The sequence below is a fragment of the Aquila chrysaetos genome, chromosome 10 (assembly GCF_900496995.4).
Source record: "Aquila chrysaetos chrysaetos chromosome 10, bAquChr1.4, whole genome shotgun sequence".
Taxonomy (NCBI): Eukaryota; Metazoa; Chordata; class Aves; order Accipitriformes; family Accipitridae; genus Aquila; species Aquila chrysaetos.
In genome coordinates, this window is record NC_044013.1 from 34,422,941 (window position 1) to 34,444,676 (window position 21,736).

Genomic DNA, 21,736 nt, shown 5'->3' on the forward strand with positions numbered 1-21,736 from the left:
ACGAAAACAGTCTCCCATACAGTATTTCGTATCAGCTGTGCTGAAGATGCTTAGCAGGCTTGATAGATGCCCAGAATACCTTAAGACCAGCTCAGCCAATGCTTCATTATTGAAGGAATAAGCAATAGCATTTTTTTTCCTACAGTACACCTCACATAATCCACATTAAAAAAATGCAAGAGAGTAAAACTTATAAGAGTGCTGTGAATAGCACTGGGAAGAAGAAGCAGCAGGTGCCTTCTTGCTGGAGAGGTGTCAAAGAAATGGTGCCTTTTAATTCCCATAGAAACTCTCGTACTTCCTTGCCCAGAGAGAGTGGATTTTGATATGTCTTGATCTAGTCCTAGCTAGAGCTGGAGAGTCAAGTAGCCATGAAAACACAGAGGGAGTTTCTCACAACAGAACTGTTGCAGGAACTTGACAACTCCTACCTCCCAAGAGCTGCAGCTTTGGAGATCTTATCCCCATCTCCAGCAGCCATATAGGTGTAGGTGCATATAACCAGACTTGAGGTAGGTTCATCTCTTCTCCTGATGGGCAATGCCCTGCACTGCAGTGCAAGTAAGCCTTCTGCATAGCAGGCTGCTACAAGGGGAGGCAGGTCTAAAGGGGCCTGTGGGAATTACCTTTCTTCAAACTATCTGCTTTCAGACATATGGGAGAGGGAAAGTGATGCTGAATCAGTCCATAAAGAATTTCACTCTGCAGCATAAAGCGGAGATGAGAGCCCTTTATCCTCTCCCTTTCTTCTGGGACTTCAGAGGCACCCAAATCCAGCACAGCATCCACCTGGCACCCACTGATCCCCAGTCCCCCAGCACAGCAGCTCTCCTGTGGTGAGAAGGGACCCCTGATAGGTGGCAAGAAGAAGAGATGTATAGATTGCCATGTGTCATCTTAACAGAGCAGAGGCAAAGCAGGAGTGGGTTACAGCTAGCAGGTAGCACAGCAGGGCATTAACCAGCATTACACATACAGCCATAATAGTAGCACTTAGTAATTTGAGTGTTGACACCACTGGCAGATAGAATAGCAACACTACCATAGTATATTACCTACCCCCATCTCTTCCTCTGTGATAAGACAGTATGCAGTGGACTGTATTTTTCCTGAGCAGTCTAGCAAAAGGGCAAGTGTGCAGCTATCCAAATGTCAACAGCATACGCTCTTCTGTAGGGTTCCAGTACCACATTAAAGGCTGGCAAAATACACCAGAGCCAACTAACAGTCTTTGTCCATGAACGCCCCGTGTTAGTTCCAGCACCAATTTCTGTAACAGCCACATGGTCAGGAACTGCATGTGAAGGAAGGGACTGAATGTATGTGCAGCAGACTTCACAAGGTTGCTGGGAGAATCTTTTTTGCCTTCTTTCTAAAAGAGAGTTCTGCCCAAAAATAATAGGATGGAACAGTGGGATATAAACTTTCCAGTAATTCATGGTGACTTCAAAGATAACACTCAGTACCCTTCTTACATACAAAACGATGGCTTGGGGCTTTTATTTTTGTTTGTTTCTGTTTTTCAAACTGTGGATTTATCTTACATAGTGGAAGCAAAAGAACAGAAGCTGTATGTGTTATAATACAACTTCTGCCAGAGCATGTAAGACTAAAGGCCTTTTTTTTTTTTTTCTCGGAGTGAATCATCATGGGTAGGGGGGTGGGGTTGGTTTATGTTTACGTTTTTTAAAATTAACCCAGCTAACCATTTGTTCCATACTGCATGTAATTTGTTGCTTCTCTTTTAGCACTCCTTGAAACACTAGCTTTGGAAATAAATACACATCTGGCAAGTCTGAAAGACAGGACTTTAGCAAGAACTGCAGGCTAACTGGAATCCCACAGTGGACTATTTGCTTCCTCTTTCAGAGATAAATCAAAAGGAGAGGAAAAGAAAAAAAACACTAGTAGAAATGGCTATCCAGATTAACTTGCAGTGGGAACAAAAAGGTTTTATCATGTTAGCTATATTAACACTTAAACAGAAATCTTTACCAAGAACTGTAGGATTCAAAAGCACATTCCTGGTTTACCTTGTTAATTCTTTGCTTTTCCATTTCTAAACTCTCTACCATCTGCAACTCTGATGTTTCCCAGCAAACCCACATTACCACAGCCTGGTCTGGTTGATTATTAGGTACACTTGGTCTCCCAGCCTAGTGGAGCCTAAGTACTTAGCAGAATACTTTGCTCATCTGTAAAACAGCATCCCTTTTACACAGAAATACGCTTTATTCAAGATATTTACATGGGAAATAGCAGTATTTTACAAGACTGGAAAACAGCCTGCAACTTTCCACCTCCAAGCTCTTTCTTGCTTTAAGATCCTGCTGTCTGCCCACGAGGGAGAGGGGTCCTGATCTCTCAGAAGTTTGTACTAAGAGGGGTAGGAAGGCTAGCACCAAAAGCAAGGTTTCACCTAAGACAAATTTCTGGCCAAAGTAATCAGCTGTAAGAACTATTATTATGACTAATAGATGTGGATATCCAAGCAGCCAGAAACAAACTCTCAGCACATGGACTGATCACTCCTGATAACCATGTTGCTTCATGTGAAACTGTTCCAGAGAGAAATGGTGCAATTGGGATTACAGACTCTTTCCAATGACATCCTGGAATATAAACCAGCTCAAGATGATCAGGCACAACACAGGCAATCAGGCACTACGCTCATCAAAATGCTATCTAGACAAAAAAAACTGGTTACTTATTAAATCAGAGTTTATATTGATACAGAGGAGGACAGACACATGTTTAGCTTTTTGTGTGGATCGAAGTGCATCTTGGTAAAGAAACTCCATGAAGATTGTGTGCTCAGTGCATTTCTTTGCGATATGACTCTATAATGCACAGCAGCTCACTTACTTTTTGCTGATTTATTACGGAGCATGAACCAACAACCAGCAAGTGTTTTCTCCAAATGCTTGCCAAAAGCCAAAAACAACACACAAAAGGGTTTTGCAGGTGAAAGTACCAAAATTTGTGCACCCGCAGGTGCAGAACTGATTAAAAGGCATGCATAAAGGGAGGTAATTTCTAAGCAGGTGTTTGTACTTAGAAAACACAAATTAAGATATATACATACTTTATTGAAGTTTCTATAAATGGAGTTAATCTAGAGATCTGTCTAAATATGTACCAACTTTAACTAATTTTAGATTAATGAACAAATTTGTTAATGATTTTTTTATGCAACTTCTATTTTAGAAAGTGCTAAACAGTGTTACAGAGCAGAAATGTGCAAGTACTAGAGACAAAGTAGAGGAAGACTCATTTCTTATTTTTCTATAGAGAAATTGTGCACTAATATAAATTATCAAATCACATTACTTGACAGAATAAAAAATTATCTTTTCAATATTATCTCAAACTTGTTACTTCTGCTGATTTTCTTTAGTTAAATTTATCATTAGCTATTTTCATCCATGAAACCAGGTATATTTATGGACTTACTCTCTGATAAGGTATTTATTTGGGTTTCTTATTTTGATTTGTTTTGAATGTAATTTAAGACCTCATGAACAGTAACCAAACATTTAAGTATCTAGTTATCCTGTTTCTATTTTGCTATGCATGGAATTCATGCATTGTTGTTTTCTGTAACTATCACCTCCTATATACTCTGGAACTATCCTTGAATTCTGGTCTGATTTTCATTTTTCCTTGTGAGAGCCTATTATTTAGTTATTTAGTAGCTACTAGCAGATGAGAGATTCATTCATCATTTATTGGATGATCATTATTCCATATTAAAAGCCCAAAGATATTTGGTAATAAATAACTAAGGATATTTTAATAAGTGGTTACAAACCTTAATGCAGTGCTCTCTAGCAACTACATGTCTGCATGCTGCATATATCCAATTCCCTGTTTTATCTGCCAATTTTCAGTCACTATCTTTTTAACCCAAACAGCATGAAATAGCATTTAGATAGTATCTTAGATGAACTGCTTCATTGCGCTCCAATCCTTTTTTCCAGATCAAAATCCATCTCTCTGAGGTAGTTTCTCACTCCATGTCCTTTTCTTGCCGCATGTGTATTTCTTTACTGAACAACTTGACAGCAGGACAGATAAGAATTAACATGTCCTTTTCTGTATACTTGTTTGCACAATAAATTACAAATAATCTAGATAGTCACTCAAATGATAGCATTTTGATTGTTCTCCTTTAAGTGTCCAAATTTTAACCAGGAACTAATATTACCAACACACTGCCGAAAACCTTTACAAATTGGGTGCCTTCACCTCTGTAGCTGCTTTCTGCCTTTATTAAGCTGTCTCCTTCCATTTACACTTCAAATTTGAACTATGCGGATGTGTACTCTATTTAATTACACAGTAATAGCATGCATGAGGCACTAGACACTGTCAAAATTTGAAGAAAAGCAATCCCTGAAGACACAGTTTTCTATTTCTATTAAATGCCTATTGTTTCTTGCCTAGTTCAGTATTTTTGCAGTTGCCACAGTATAGTTTTTCAATGGGCTCAGCCTGTGCCAACTTACTCCTTCTTGCACTGTGTTTTCATGTTGACTCGGATGTGAGTACTTATCTACTTACAGTGGTCTTACTACTGCTTTTATTTGTACCAGCAAAGAGTTTTTCACATTTCAGCTCCTAGCCTTCCTCGCTGACAAACACACATTCTGTCTTAAAAGAAAGAAAGAAAGAAAAAAATGTTGAGAGAAGAGCCAGTGTTTTGCTCCTCAAATCCTAGAAGACAAAGATCAGGAAAAGTGCCTAGTTAGTCACTGCATAAAGAAAAAAGCTGCATCAGCTCTTCTCTGACCCTTTTTCTCATTAGCACTTCAGGAATTCACCTTGTTCAATGTGGCATGTCTTCCCAATTAGAAATCAGGCCTCCAAAAAGGATACCAAAGTAGCAGGGTTACTATGTGAAGTTGGGATTATGCTTACGACCTTGCTCAACTGCTGCAGCCACTGGGTAGAGCATATCCATACAGCAGCTGCAAAATTTTCCATGATTTCCTGGAGTCGATAACAAGAGCTGGGCATGAGACCTCTGGCTTCATAGGTAAGTCTTCTGGTAGAGTTGAGGATCACAGTAAAATCAGGACAGGGGATTTTTCTCAGTATTGGGATGGGTTTTGTCCAAGGTTGTAGTTTGGGTCCAGAGTTAGTACTGATGCAAATCCAGAAGGAATTAACACAGGTCTGGCTATTTTGATCTTGTCTCTCTTGTGACTTCCAAAACATTGGGGTTTGGATTCCAAACATAATCCAGCTTTATAAACATTATTCTCCCTTTCTTTGGCTAACAATATGCCACTTGCACTCTGAGCTCCTGTATACCAATGATCATATGTATTAATCCCTGAACTACTTCAGCTAATAAGCCTCAAATCCTTAAACTGAAAATCAACTCTGAAAACATAGATTACATCAGTCCAGTTCCAGTGTTCCACTACTTGCAACTACAGGACTAGGTCCATTGCAGAAAGATCGATTAGAACCTGAGCATGAATGTGTGTTTGTAACATGAGAACTGTTTATAAGCAGGTAATTGGCTCTTTCATAAAATGCTTCCCTCTTTGGCCTCTGATCACAGCTGCTTTTGCAGAATGTTGTGAGAGAGATTAAAAAAAAAAGAAAGAAAATTAAAAAAGCCTCTTCATGTTAGATGGGAGATGTTCTTTCTCTGGAAAGGATGCTTCCTGGCCAATTATAAACCAGAACAATTTACTGAGTTAAAGGCTTTTACATTTGGCCATATGCATTTTTCTTTAGGAATGCAGCAACAATCAATCCAACATGAAAGCCAGCCAGACATGTGACTGCCACTGCCCATTTTAGGTGGAAATTCTCTTTTATTAGAAACTGCAGAGCATGTGTGTGGGCAGGACGGAGCAGGGTGGAGAGGTTTAGTCCTTGGTTGTCGTTCTTTAGGCGTGACCACAATGCTGCAATCTCTGGAACGCAGCTGGACAGAAAGGATGAGGAATGCCCCTGCCGCCCTTGGGGAAATCAGTCTGATGATGCCAGGAGCTGTGATTTGTCTCTCCAGGAATGTTGCCACCTGCAGCAATTAAACCTCCTCTATAATATGATTTAAACAAGGGGATATTTTTCCCCAGAAACTGCCTGATCATTGTTTCCTCCAAGTGCCTCTGACAGGCAAGAAAATTAATGCAATGAGGAGTCCTCAAAATGGGGTACTGTGGCTGTCCTGAAAGCAGGTGAGGGATGCTGTGCATAGCTTGACAAAATTAAGTGAGCTTGACAACTCCATCATCAGTTCCCCAGACATATCCATCAACTAGCGTTAAAGGAGCTGAAACTATGTCTAATCGCTATGCTATCATCCACCTTCATTGCCTTTGTTGGACAGGAAACAAAGCGCATGCGTAAAACCACTGCTGGATGCATTTCATCATTCCACATACCACGAGCAGACTTCCCAACAAACTCCAGTGTCTTCTGTTACATATTGGAAGACAAGAGAACCACTATATAGCCATGGATTTTTTTTTTCCCCAAGTCTTTTTTAAAGCCTTTTAAAGTTTCTTTAGCATCTCCCTCAAAACAAAGCCCTTATGTCAACAGAAACTCTTGCTTAGATATGCTTCACCTGCTATTTTTTATGAATGTGCATGATCAAAGAATAACAGCTTTCACTGTTAAGAAAACACAGTTACACAGACCACACTTCACCCACAAAAGGTCAGATAATGCAACATGCTCTATGTCAAATACACACCAGAGGGATACGTTCCCCTTGAGCACACTGTGATGGGAAGTGGGGATTTTTTTAGGTACATGTTGTCCATTTTTTCAGGACACCCTGCAAAGCACCTTTCCAAAGATCTTACCTGTTCAGTGATGAAGGAGCTTGAAAAAGTGACAGCTGACCAAAAGAAGATCCCACAGCTGAGAATGATCTTTCTGTTGAAACGGTCACCAAGGTAACCAAAGATAGGTGCTGCAACCATGAAACTACATATGAAAACTGCAAAGGAGAGAAAAAGGAAAGAAACATTTAATAAACATCAGACCAGGAACATGAAAACTAATTTTCTGCAAGCCAAATCCTCTAGAGAGCAGTTCCATTTAATTAGACATTCTGCAGCCCTGACTTACAAAGTTGCGCAGTCTGATAGCCGTTCAGAAGTCCATGTTTCCTTAATCAAACAGATTTCTCATTCCCTGAGAAACTTCAGACCAGTGAACTCGTACTATGTTTGAAAGCTCCAGTCCCTCACAGTCCGCTATGAGATCAGAATCCAGGGATGGGCAAAACCAGGACGGAATAAATTAAGAGCTTCTGCCTAAATGTCACTGAGAAGGTGAAGTGGAGGTTGGAAAGAGTTTCAAGCAAACAGAAAGCAAGCCAAGGGCTCCTTGTTGGCTCTTGCAGCAGAGACCAGAGAGAAATAGGCCACACAAACTGACGTTCTTTCACCTTCCTAGCAGTATTTTAAGGCAACCATGAAACAGTGAGGAAAAACAGTAAACACTACTATCATCCTACTGGCACCAGCCCTGTAGTTAGACAGAAAACTGCTGTGTCCTCATTAGGTCCTTTCACCAGTACTGAACTTGCATTTAAACCCATCACTGAGCAACAATTTCACTACAGAAAGAGTTTTAACCTACAAAGCCCTAACAGGCCAGGAATGTCCTCTTCTGAAAGACTACAAGTTCACCTTTCCCCTTTGCTTCTCCTCCAAAAACCCCAAAGCATTAACCCAAGACCCTCTGTTATGTAGGAATGTGGCTCTTGATAGAATAACCTCTGCAAAATCTCCTTGACTGCACAGTTCACTCCTCCAGCCTAGCTCAAAACGATCTGGCCAGTGACACCACTGAAAACACCTGAAATGACGCACTCGCACCATACTCATTATTACTTTGGAACTTGGCAAAAATTGCCAGGTTTCAAGGTGATTTATACTTGGCTTTTGTGTGTCCACATTAGAGATTTGGATGAGCGCAACTACATCAATTTTACTGCTGTGTAGTATGAACATTTTGCCTTTTGCTGACTGTCTTGGGTTCAGCAAACCCAGAAGGATTTGGGTGGGACACTAGAATACCTGGAGATCCCTCTTTAGTCACAGGGTTATGACTCTCATTAATTATCAGGTAGTTCTTGGAAGGCAGGGTGGGCTTTTGGCATTGTCTAACCCCAGCCGTCTACTTTTATTTGTATAAAAGGGGGTGGAGGGATAGAACAGGAAAAAAAAAAAGGCAAGAGCAGAGGACACACCCCCCTTTGGTTGGAATGCATGTATAAAATTAAAACGGTTAAGACCCAAATTATGAATTTTTCATGGATGATGATATACGATAGCTCAAAAACATGCAGAATGCTGAACTATGAAATTATCTAAATGTCTCTTCTTTTTTAGTATATTAAGATGTCAAAGCTGCTTTATAAATAACACATATCCATTTGCATCTATATTTTGTGAGCCATATGTTTGTGTGTATATCAATTTTGCACTGTGATATTTGATTGGAATTGCAGATTTACTCTTTTTACATTTAGAGTAAAATAAATAAGAGATAATACAGAAACGTTAAGACATGAAAAGAAGCACATGCAACATTATATCACACATATTTCAATACTAATGCTATGAACAACGCCGCTGTTAAGCTAGCACATAAGCCCTGTTGATACTGCTCAGTCCCTGCATCTATCCCAAAATCCTTGAGCAAACAACACCTGTTGAATAAAACTACGAGCACTTACTCAGTGCTTTCATCTCTTGTGTTTTACAGAGAAACCACACAACCAGTCTGAAACCCAGCTTAGTACTCCGTCCCCAGGAAGCCAGTCCCCACGTGAGACTGTGGGGCTGATACCTTTTAGGAAGCCCAGGCAGCGCTGCTGCCCCTTCCCTGTAGTGCACACACTCCTGGTGCAGAGCCAGCTTTGCCAGACAGGGCTGTTGCATGTCTCCGGCACAGGTCTCTGCTCACGCAGGCTCCCACCTCCCACTCGGTGCGTGCAATGCTTGGGGTAGCCCAAGAGCCCCATGTTCTGCTGGCCCTGGTTCCCTGCTTAGTTGCAGGACAGGGACTGCCTGGGTAAATGCTCTCTCTCCCACGCAAGGGCATTTTGTCATGCTCACCCACCCCTGCAGCACAGTCCAGCTCCCTGAGCTGCACATCCCTGAAACCCTTGATCTCCAGTGAACTTGGCTCTAGACGACCAAAAGTGGCTTACAAACGTCTACTCTGCAAGGGTACATCTGTCCTGGCCCCAGTCCAGCAAGGCACTTAAGCACATGCTTATATTAAGCACCTTAGAGTCATCAGTTCCATGATTAAGTACTTTCCTGAATTAACACCAAAGAGCTCGGCACCTTGCAAAGCTGGTGCGGCAACCTGGCACGAAGGATATGTGACTGTTTATTGGGAATGAGAAGTAGAAAATGACTCTGAATTGTACAGAGCAGTGTGCCCATGGCAGTTTGACCTTAGCCTTGGTAGGACGCTGAAATTCATTCATCTCAGAATCAGATATTCTGCCATTTTTACGATGTAAAAAGACATGAAGCTAAAAAAGCTTCCAAGGGAAAATTAGAAACATCCACGTCAGCATCCCACCATTTCAAATACCGAATAACCTGATTAATTCAATTTTGAGAGATGGAGGGTGTGATCCAAAATTCACATTCATCAGTGGGATTATTAGCTTCAGTGACCTCTGGATCATAAATGCAAAGTCTAATTCTGGAATTTGGGCAAAAGTAGGCAAAAAGCACAAACCTCCTCTTTCCAATAAAACAAATGAAAAAAAGATTGTCCAATGCCTTACCAACAATATACATCCTGCTGTTACTCAAATCCCTTTGGAGAATTTATTTTTGGAAGGTTCTGAACTGAGCTGTGAGCTTTGTCACTGGTAAGCAGCTGACTTGACAGCTCTACAAGGTGTAAAACGAAAGGACAACAGAACCTAATAAATAATAGGTAATGGAGCACAGCTGTCATAATAATAAATGCAATTTATATCAGACTATTTATGACCCAAATATGCATCAGAGCATTGATTGACTCAAATAAATGCAGAATATGATGGCTGTGTGGTCTGTCAAAAGGATGTGCCTGTTACAGGCATTTCCCATGAATCAATTTTTGCAATTACTTCTGCAAGTGACAGACAAGACTCCTGAACAACAGACTGGCTTGGCAGAATAGAGGTGAATGAATCTAGGGTGCGTTATCAGGTGGGATGGAAACCCGAGTTACTCTAGACCGGGAGTTGAGGTTCTGCAACAACTAAACACCATGAAGGAGAGATCTGATCCAGAAGACAGAAAACTGCCAGCACGTTCAGTTGGAGAGAGGGGCAGCAGAAACATGTTTAATTTGTAGAGAAAAAGATGGCTGCAACATAAGGGAGAGGGATGCATTCCAGTAAAGGAGCCTGGCACTTAAGCCACCCTCTTCCTATCTGGCTCCTCTCCTCTATTCCACTGCATTTTCTGCTCCTTGCACTCACCCACTCCCCAGTTAATATTGACGTGACACCACAGCAGGTGCAGTTTTGGCTCAACCCACTGCCACAAATCTTACATATCAGGAGAGCACTGTGACGGAGGCTGGCATTTCATTTGCCTCTTCCAAATCAACAGCTCCTCTTCCCATTTACACTTAAAGCCATCTCAGAATATTACCAACTCTTGAGAAAATGTACAGTGCAAGCCAGGGCAGAGTTAGAAATCCATTGGGATTTGGAATGAGCTACTGAAAAGGTAGTGATCGCGTTCAGAGCAGCTGTGAGCAGGTATAGCTATGTCAGTCGCCATTATGTATGCTCTACAGCTAATTTCTCTGGTAAACGATCTCCAGCAGTGCCAGCAGAAGTGGCTCAGTCCCAGCACTGGGTGGAGCCGAGACACATTTCTGCAGGAGCAAATTATCATGTGAGCAAAGGATGAATAAACAGACACATAATGAATGCCACCCCAGGAGGGAGGTTCTTTTAAGTACAGGTATTTTCAAAAGTAGATCACATTTGTCTTTATACCTCCCTTTGTGGCTTAGCCGCTGAAATGCCGACTGTGGTGAGAATGCAGGAAGAGTATAATTGCCCAAACAGGATGGCTTGGTGTCTATTTCTGCCTCTGAATGCCTGTCCCACCCTGTACAGGTGCACAAGCACCTTCCCAGCCAGCACTGCCCAGCTTTTTCTGTGCATGACTGGAATTACAAAAATGTGCAGCATAAAAAAAAAAAACCAAAAAACCTTACACTTCCCTCCCTCTCCTCTCCTCTGCCCAAACACCCACCAGAGAAGGAAAGCAACCTCCCCAGCCTCTACTACCTACTTCAAGTACTATAGCTTCAGTCATCTTTCAGGGATTATGGCCAGGGACCTGCCATTCAGCCCACACTTTCCCCTCTCAAGAGCTGTCTGTGTACCCAGTGGAAAAGTAAACCCCCAGACAGTGCAAGCAAAGGAGACGAGGGGAGAGAGAAGAACTTTAGACTCTATATTTAACAGTCACAAAAAGCTCCTGCCTACTGGAACTAGGCTTCATTGCTCTTATTTTTCTCTTCTTTCCCTCCAAACAAAAATTTACCAGCTTGACTCTACAACTGTTCCCTGAAACAGCTCTGACCCATCAGCTTTCTGCCCCTTGATTCCAAAGACACCGTTGTCTCTGTCTCACTTGCTCTTTTCTTACAGGGACTGATCAACCCTTTGTGTCTCAGAGGGGCTTCTCCTGCCAGCGGGTTGTCCATGTAGTATAACCAAGAAGGAAGAGAGGCATTGACAGAGAGGCACACGCAGAGGCTGCCATTTCCTCAATTACTGGAAGGTTGAGAGGATCACAGGCACCTCCAAGAAAAGATTCCTTCTTTCAGTTTTGACTTCAAGCACACAGCATTTATTTTTTTCCTATCAGGAATAATGCTAGAAAGGTTCAGGTTCAGGTAAAAATAGCTTGCTCGCTCTACACAGGGATGCTCCGCAAGAAAAAAAATAGTGGCTATCTTTGAACTCTGAGTCAGCATGAAACCATATATACACATCTAATTGACTGCTGACAATGTGTTTGGCTCTGTGGAAGGCAAACCCAGACAGCCTCTGCCTCAAGGGACTGGCAATCCACTTAGACACAGCAAAGAACTATGTTCTGTGAGGTTGTTAATATTTTCCCAACAACAAATTTCCAAACAATGAGAACACCTAAACACCCAGCTCACTCTGGATGGGATAATTTACGGGTGTGTACAAGCACAATCCTGCTCTTTCTGCATGAGACGCTGCCCTTCTGGGATTTGTTTGAGCCATTTCGACTCCAGGGACTTTCGGTTGTGAATGCACGTGTTTGTTAAGCTGCTTATGAGACCAGGTGCCATCTACCTGTGATGGTGAATAAAGACTCTCCCAATAGCCCAACCAGTCCCTCTGTTTCACAGACATGTTTTTGCAATGCTTCTTTTTTCATTTTCATTATAGTTTTATGCTATAATACTACTAGTCAGCACATACATACACAACACATTTAATCACAGTAAGGCTTGGGACAATTTAGAAAGGAAGTTAAACATCGTTAATTTCTACTTCAGGGCTAAGGAAATCAAGACACAGGAAAGTGACCTGCCCAGGATGAACTACAGAAATCTTGAACCCATACAGGTCTTCCAGCTTCAGCAGTGTCCTGTTTACAGGACCATATCTATGCTAAAGGTATTTTTGAAGGTCTACAACCAGAATTAAAAGCAAATTTTTTTCTTACAGCACCATACAAGCCAAGCAAGAACAAAAATCCTTTCATGCTACTTAAGCATTGAACCTGATAGAGTTCAGACACAACGTAGTGATGTGACCAAAGTAAAAGTGATATCTGACTAAGGGACAATCCAAGACCCTGGGAAATCTCAGCAATGTGATTTAAAACATTCATCCTTTGGTGGAGATGAATTCTTACAGTACAATTGCTTGTACAAAATATCACCTTCCAAGTAACCATTATCACAAACTCTGCTGTAGGTACGCTGTTACATCACGCTCCACAGGGACTTTGTTTTACTTCGTTTCTAATTCAACGGCCAACAGATGGATCATGTTACTGCGTTTTGCCAAGTGCAAAACACAAGTTCACTGGGTTCCAGACTATCATGCAGACTAGAAGTTTCTAACAAGTGTAAGGACCTTTGAAACACGCCATCAGTTCCGTATGCCATACAAAGCTGTCATATACTGACAGCATCGAACACAGGAGCATTTAAAAAAAAAAAAAAAAAAAGGCTTGAGAACACACCAAATCAACTGGACTTAAGTATACAAATGTTTGGTTTGGACGTGGCCTGAAATGCTCTCCCAGAACAGACCACAGTACAAGATGAAATAGAGAATTTTATAAATGCCTCATTCTTGTGCGCTTGTGTCCTCAGCAAATTCACGAGGAGAAAAGCAGTGCTTTAAAAGGTGTGGACCTAATTACTCACACTGTTTGCATTTCTCTAGTATCTCTCTGGTTGGCAGGACACTCTAGATTGTGTTTCCCTCACTGCAAATGCCACTCATCAGTATGCAAGCTCCAATCTTGTCTCTTCCATAGGGAGCATGTTCCACCATGAGGTGCCAGTTTTTTCCTTAGAGCAAACTGATACAAAATATAAACAACATGTTTAGGATGACTATATACATACACAGTTGACATACACATTTACATTGAGAAGAAGGCTGCTGTACAATACCACTCAATTTCATTTGCTGTGACAGGGTCAGAACCTGGTTACAAAAACACACTTATGAAGACAGACAAGGCCTAAACACGGCTTTCCTGGCAAGTAAATGATTGACTCAACAATACACAAGATGCAGCCCTGGGAAGAATTCAGTACTGGTAATTCCAACCCTTTTCCTCACTGCAGAAACCAGATTCTTCCAAGAGTTCACCCGTACATTCCCAGCAAAGGATATCCTGAAGGCTTGCTTTGTTCACCTTAGCTAATGAGAAAAATTGCTTCAGTGGGAATTGCTGGGAAATCCACTCCTTGAAAACAGAAAATCAAGTAGGAATAGCCAGAAAGCCAGTCCAATAACACACTAATGCCACCTAAGCTTTGAGAGGAACTGTGTTGGGCAAAGAGCAACCACTGTGGTCAAATATAAGTCACTGCTGTCAAAACTGCCATATATGGTATAGTATATCATTGATCCATACAGTGGTGAGTATGTGATGTTACAGATGTGAGAGAGATTTCACTCACTCTGTGCACTGCTGCACAGGGATGGAGAAATATTCCTCTTCAGTCCCAAGTGCCTAGACAACAGCTACAAGAAATAACTCTAACAAAAGTGAAGGCTAAAAAGGGAAACCACCCTTACACACGAGTACAGTTGCCCACAGACTGGCAAAGACTAGAGTCCAGTGGCCATGGCAGTTCCTTACATAAGTAGGCTTACAGAAAAAAAACATTCAAATACAAATCAAACCACGAAACATTCAACTCAACAAACCCATCTCCAAGTACAGCTGCATGTCCAGTAGTGGAAGTAAAACCATAGCTGTAAGACATGAACTACTGTCATTCTGGTCTTCTCAAGAGCCCATTTTAAGGGCTGTTCAGAGGATAGAGGACAGTTTGATCACCACCTGTGAGAGGTGCCTATAACCAGTGAGCTGTCAACTGCTCTGGCAGACACCGGCACTGCTACTGGCGGGCTGAGACAGGCAGGTGCCTGCAGCCAGCAATGTTACTGCTCGTAACTAGAAGACAGAGAGAGACCCAGAAATGATCAGGTACAACGCACTGCAGAGAACACGAACCCTGCCACAATATATACTGCCTCCCATATAAACTTAAAGGAAAGATAAACAATGTTCGCAGCCTACTTTCTATAGACCTAAGCTGATCAACCTATGGTGCTCACTTCTATGGTCCACAGCATACCAGAACTCCCGAAAGAGCAGTAATGATGTTTCTTTCACTTAGGCCTCACAAATACTGCTATAACATTTCAAAGTTTGAAATCAGTCTGGGTTTCCTGATTCAGGCAATCAGTGTTGTAAAGGCAAGAAAAAAATGGCTTTGAATTAAAAGCCAAGATCTAAAACAGCACTCAAATTTTTTACCTAAGTGTACAGTGTAAAAGCCAGCATTTTACTGTGCTGTTCAGTCTCTCTGGATGTCCAGCAAATTTACTTGCAGCAGGAGCTAACTTGCTACTAGATTAAATTTTGAACAGCTGTACAGAGACAACATAATGTAAAAAGAAAAGAGGAAAAACCCAAACCCACCTTCTGCTTTTCACTTTGGGAATTACAGTGATTACATTACCATTGTTTTAAAGGGATTTGGGCAACCTAAACATCAATAAACCAGTTACTGTGTTCCTAGAGAAGTGCTTCATAATACAAGGCTGCAGGCAGCAATCCAAAAGAACAGTTCCAGCGTACAGCTTACAGTCCACCGCTTCCCTTGTGCCTAAACCGGTGCTTGCTTGACCCTGCAGTGAGCTGATTCCGGGACACCAACAGATAGCCAGCCCTGATGAACATCTTTTGCAATGAAATAAACAGTGTATTTGCTATCAGAATGTCTTCTATGGCTACAGCATGTGTTTGACTGGGGGATTAAAATTTACCCATGAGAACATTTCAGGAGGAGCAGACCACCTCTCCCCATCAGTTAAAAAAAAAAAATCGTCACATCTGGGTCAGTTCCATGACCTGGTTCATTACATGGCGGCCGAAAAGAGAGGGCAGGAACAGGAGGCTGTGGCAGAGTTTACTCTCCATGGCAGTGCCATACAAAAGCCATGCAAATTATTGCCTAAGACAGCATTAGACTGCTGACACTTAACAGCAGAACCCAGAAAATGAGCTTGTCTGTCAGTGTTTAAACCCTGCTTTTGCATTTCTTGCCGTTCAGAAACAAATGATTAAATAAGTCAAAGCCACTTTTGTTTTATAGCCACTTCCACTTTCAGTTGTTTTTATGCAAAATGCTTTTAGCGTGGTTTGATTTAGATTCCTGACCAAAGTTAATGGCAGGACTCCCACCTGATTCAGTGGGCATTAGAGCTGAGTTTTTTGTTTAGATACAACTGCTTACGAATCCCCAGTGGCAACAGAGATCCGAACCTCTTTACCAGAAAACATGTTTTAGTATTTCTAAGTTTACTGCTTCTCTGTAACATAAAAGATTATTACTGGGAAAAGTACAGACAGCATCAAAAAGAATTGTCAAAAGGATGAAACAGGTCCTTTTGCAGTAAAACATTAAACATACTGGAAAAGGAACAACTGATGTGGGATATAGAAGAGATCCAGCACCATGAGTACCATGGAAGAGGAGAAAACTGAACCACCCCTTCTCTTAGAAGACTGACCAGGTGGCATCAAATAAGACTGGCAGCTGCAAAATTCAAACCAAAGGAGACATTTCATGCACAAAACTTAACTAAACATTGGGATTTTATCACAGCTCAGAGTTTATGTTCTTTCAAAACAGGACTGGACAAAGTCCTAAAAGAATACTAATTTAAGGACTGTTAAAGATAATTCCTCTTGTTCAGAAAGTCCTCAGCTATGCAGTTGACAGGGTGTACCAGGGAACTATCACCATACTCTTATCCTAGTCTTTTTTTTTTTTTCCCTATATATGTGCTATTGATCACAACCAAAGACTGAATAACATACTAAAAGGACCTCTGGTCTGGACTGGTACAACTATTCCCACATTATTCTGAAAAAAAAAAAAAAAAAAAAAATTAGGATGACAAAATTGCATCTGCATCATTTCCACCAGCTTGATTAGGCAACGGCTTATTAACATGTTATTGAGTTGCACCTAAAATTATTTCTAAAAGCTGGAACATGGTTCACAGTTACATTTCTAAAACCACAGGTGACTTTGACCCTGCCCATGCACACTCACAAGGTAAAGTGATGAAGTACCCAGGCAGTTAACAGAAGCTTTGTCCCCTTGCAATTTCTTCTCCATTTGACTTAACTGGCTCTGACTGTTTGAGCACTTAGCCAGTTAACACAGTGGAGCAGAAGAGGACATCACCCCTTCCTGGCTGCAGCCTCGGTGCTCACACAATGCGTGACATGGGTCGGTTTGCCATTGTGCAATCAGTTGCAGGGAAATTTCATTAACTTAGCTAGCCAATTAGGATGGATTTGTATCCATTCTGGTCGATCCTGAATTAGACATGAGATCCCAGAGGTACAGAGATTGGTCAATAGCTTTGCAGCACTGCAACATTATAAGTGACACTGCTACAAGATTGGTTTCGCCTCAACATGACTAAAATACACCTAAAACAATTTTAGCTGCTGTTCTAGAAAAAGCCAGTAATCACTCCTAGCACTCACAGAAGTCTGCATCTGAAAGAATAGCCGTTTTGCTTTTCCCTTTCTGTGCAGTTTTCCAGGACGGTCTGCACACGTGCCACCCATCTGAGAGTTTCAATCACAAATAAACCTCCAGCAGGGAGGAGGGCTGCTCTCTTTTGCCAGGAGGACGAGGCACCTCTACCCAGGGCTCAGGGCTAGAGAAACGTATCTTAAGAAAAGCATTTAAATAACCACAAACCCAAAGGATCTCTGTCTTATTCTAGTCCCTTCCTCTGCTTGGTATCTTTATTTTCCATTGCAATGATGATACCAGGCACACGCTACAACCGCATTCACAGAAGCCTTTGGAAACAAAGGTGGGATCTTTTAAAAGAACTGGTCAGACTTTGCCTTGTGCCAGTACTAGAGCTTGTGTGGCCATCTGGAGAGCAAAATCAGGGAACTGTTGAGGACTGAAACCTAAATTTGTATCTTTTCTGGCAGGGTCCCAGATCTATGGCCCAGCAGTGCAAGTGCCAGGCAGGCAGTATAAATGGGTAGCCAGAAGCAAGCCAGTTTCCTTAGGGCAGGAACAGTTACGCGCTCCTTTGCCCACAAAGCCTTTTCGACCACAGCGTGCACAGCAAGAAATGACAGCCTAAAGCTGATAATGCAGAATAATCTAAATCCCTTGATCCTTGAAATCTGCATTGAGTACCATGAATTAGATTTAATGAGCAATAAAATACTTTAAATCTGTTATTCTCTTCATAGAATGATACATCATTTGTATCTGGTATAAAGAGAAATAATGTTCCTTGTTTCCAATTTGAGATAGAGAGGGAAGACTGTTTTCATCCTAAAATGAGGTTTATCATCCTTCTTTACTACTGCACCACTAATCCTGCATCCTACCTCAACTAATATTTTAATTTCAAATAATTAACTAGTGTGCAATAGGTGCAATAGGATTTCAAAGACAAATCAATCTCAAAACCTACTTCCTGCAGCAATAGAGAACAGGAGACAGAGGAGACACTTTGAAAGTACGGTGTATTACTAAAAAATTATTTGCTACATGTAATTTACCAACAGCAGCTTCCTAAGAAAAACAATGCAACAGGAAGTGCTTCCCCTTCTCTTTAGAGTGGAATCAAGAGGTTGTCATACCACCGTACTCACGGAAATTTGCTAAAAGAAATGTTCATCTGACATATTCTTATCCCAGAGCTTTTGTCAGACTTCAGGTTTGTTTGGGTTTGTTTTTAAAAGGAAATTCACAAATAAATTACTATTCTGCAGTAGGAATGCCTTGCTAACCTCTACATGAGTTTCTAATAGCTGCTGGTTGCATTTACAAAGCGGGAGAAGCCCTGCAGTGACCAAACATATACTTCATAAATATGCCGTACAAACAGCTAGTACACAGGACAGCTAACTCAGTTACAGTTCCATTACAGGGTGAGGGATTCAGTGAAGGCTGGTGCACAGATGCTGGTTTTGCTAGCAGTCTCGGCCAGAAAGAGACCCTCAGCCATCGCCTTCCACAAGGGCCGCAAGCTCAGGAGAGATTTTGCAGCTATCAGTCCTGAGGGCTGTGCTGGTGGGAACTGAGGGTATGCTGAGAGTGGCAAGGAAAAGCAACATCAAAGCCTTGCAAATCCACATGGCTGTGCTTTGTAAACAAGGGGGGGGGGGGGGGGGGGGGAACAGTTCTTTGCTGGCATTCTCTCCAGGCAGCCAGTGGGACTGATTGATTTCTTTTTAATTATCATTACAATTCTTTAGGGGGCTGTTGTACCATTTATAGTGGGCTTGGCAAAACACATGCTCCCTTTTTTGAAGGGAAAATGGCCATACTCTCATTTTAATTATGCAATTGGCTATCAACTAACACAGCACTGACAGCCTCATTACAAACAATTTCTACTCCAGCCAGGACAGAGGTATGAAATGAGACTTTGCTCTCAAGCTTTTAATGTCTATCATTCACATCCACCAAAGCTGTCCTCCTGCGAGTTAAAACTTGAAGATATGAAGACATATCTGCAGATTACATGTTCCAGAAATTGCTCGGGAAAGCATGTAAACACAGGGCAAATGGACAGGAAACGCTTTGGGGTTAACGAGACCTCCAGTGCACTCCAGATCCCGCTTCGCTTCGGTGTTATCACCGAAGTGCAGGAGCAGAGCACCAATGTCTTTGCAGGGAAGGACAAGGAATTCTATTCACAACATGCATTTGTACACGTGCAAACAGAAGTGTGTCAGACTTTGGTAAGCAAACTGCTTTCACACCATTCTTCTCCAAAATTGTTACCTTTCCAATTCAAGCCATACATCTTCAAGAGTGCTTTTAGCAGTCCAGGAAAATGGCATCTTTTAAAATCAATAAAACCTCAATAACTAAAGAAAACTATCAATCTGAAGGGAAAATTGCTGATTCATCTCTGTGTATTGTAGCTAACTTCCTTCACGGAGGTCAGTTCAAAACTTTCTAAATTTCTAAAGAGATGAACTTCACCCTGGTCTTACACTGCCTGCCTCTAGTTATCTGGAGGAAGGCAAACACTTGTGAGATTAAACTGAATTTTAAGGGATGAAAATATATTACCTCTCATCACAAGAACTTCAAGAGGACATCTGAAATACCTGGGTTTTATTCACTTGCTCTAAGACGCAGGCAACAACAACAAGGGGTATTGCTCTTAAAATCCTGCCATCTGCAGCTTTACGCGAATTCATTTTTTCAGGAATAGAAATCATCGTGGAATGGGAATATGCTAAAATCCACAGAAGATATGGATGCAAAAGCAATTGTGGGTGATTGCTTTTGTTTGATGCTAATCCAACAGCCTGGGATTTTCATACTTTCCTCAAAGTTTTTCCTCCAACTTTCCCTCCCTCCCAGGGATCTTAGTGCTTGATATAATAGCTTCATATTTATTTGTGGAGGAAGCACATACATTTCCTAACACTGCCCACCAAACCTTTACTTCTAAAAAGCTGCTTGCTGGCCACAGAGGGAATTTCAGTATTTTGTCCTGCTTAGTTGCCTGCTTTTTTCTGAGTTGCCTGTAAAATACAATAGTGTCTCCTGCAATGACAGCTCTTGCTATGTAAGCTACCACCCACCAGGGACTGGACCAAAACCATGCTAATTTTACAGAGGAAATTTCTACAGTGCTGACTGGGTTTCAATTCAAAGCAGCAACACAGAAGGAGGGAAAAGCATCTCTCGATGGAACCTCACAGTTTCTCCTTAACAGCAGTGTCCATCTTTCTGCCTAAGGCGCTGGCAGCGTATAAATAATAACAAGTCCCCCAATAAAAGATCTTTCATGTAACCTCAGGAGACCATTTCATAAGAACATTAGAACAATGGCAACAGATCAGAAAACCATGTAGTCTTGCATCCTGTCTGTGACAGTGACAGCAATCAGATCCTTCCGAGGAAAGTACACAAAATTCCTACATAGGCATCTGAATTACTCAGAGGCTGGCTTAAGCCCTCCTACAATTATAAGGTGTTATCCACATGAAGATCTGGTCTTTTAAGCTCTGGCCCTGACAACACCCCTTGTGGCATTCATTTCCACAAGCTAACTGTTCACTGATAAGTTTTTGGAGTACTTTCTGGCAAACTGACCTGTACTGATTGTTTCTGCATTATGAAGAAAACATAAGAAAAACACACACCCTACCTTTTTAAGACGTTCATTACTTTATGTGCTTTTACATTACACCCCTCCCTCCTTATTTTTAAGAATGAGCAAATTAATAATACAGATAATCTGTAAAACTACTCCCGTAAGAAGGAAGTGAAGGGCATGCATGTGAAGACAAAATGTGAGTACACACAGGGGCCGGGGCTGGCTGGCTGAATTGGACTAGACACATTGGCCAAGAGTGTCGTGTGTGTAAATGCACTTGCTGTCTAGTTTCATTATGAGTCACGAATTCTCTAAAAGGCAAGGAAGGGACCATTTGCCCTTTCACTTACCCTGTACCCTGAACTAATTCTTACTTGTTTTATTACCCTAGTCATCACACTTGCACAGCCACAGACACTGCGTGTTTAGACAAAAACAATTCACCAGTAGCTACAAGGGCCGGGAAATAAGACACTGAACCTCCAGCCTAGGCCGACTAACAGTACAGTGCGGGTCAGGGAGGAGTCTGGATGCGCCAGATAGCAAGATCTACCTTTGGCAGAAAACAAGGCTCTAGCCTCTCAGCTGTGACCATGCTGCCTTCTCTTGCTGTTAAGGACAGCAGGTAACTCCACCTGTGCTTCTCTTAGGGACTGTCATCTAACTACAAGAGACAGGCTTTCCAGACAACCACCAAACCCCAACCTCCTAACAAGCTCCATGAGCAAGCCAGAGAAGTTAAGAACATGATCTTACAACATCCAGAACACCCTCAACTCCCACAGCTTTGAGTGTCCAGCA

The 21,736-nt window shown here is 41.7% G+C and overlaps 1 protein-coding gene across 2 annotated transcripts in view; it reads right to left on the reverse strand.

The window, feature by feature from the left end:
- The window catches only part of LOC115347365 (protein spinster homolog 2-like), a 141,486-nt gene that overhangs the window by 69,606 nt on the left and 50,144 nt on the right, over positions 1–21,736 (reverse strand). For both annotated transcript variants that reach the window (XR_003925465.1, XM_030028671.2), the window contains exon 3: positions 6,834–6,970. Coding sequence is in view for 1 of the 2 variants with exons in the window: in XM_030028671.2 (XP_029884531.1) it covers positions 6,834–6,970 (137 nt within the window). In the remaining variant the exon portion in view is untranslated. The remainder of the gene's footprint in view (positions 1–6,833; positions 6,971–21,736) is intronic.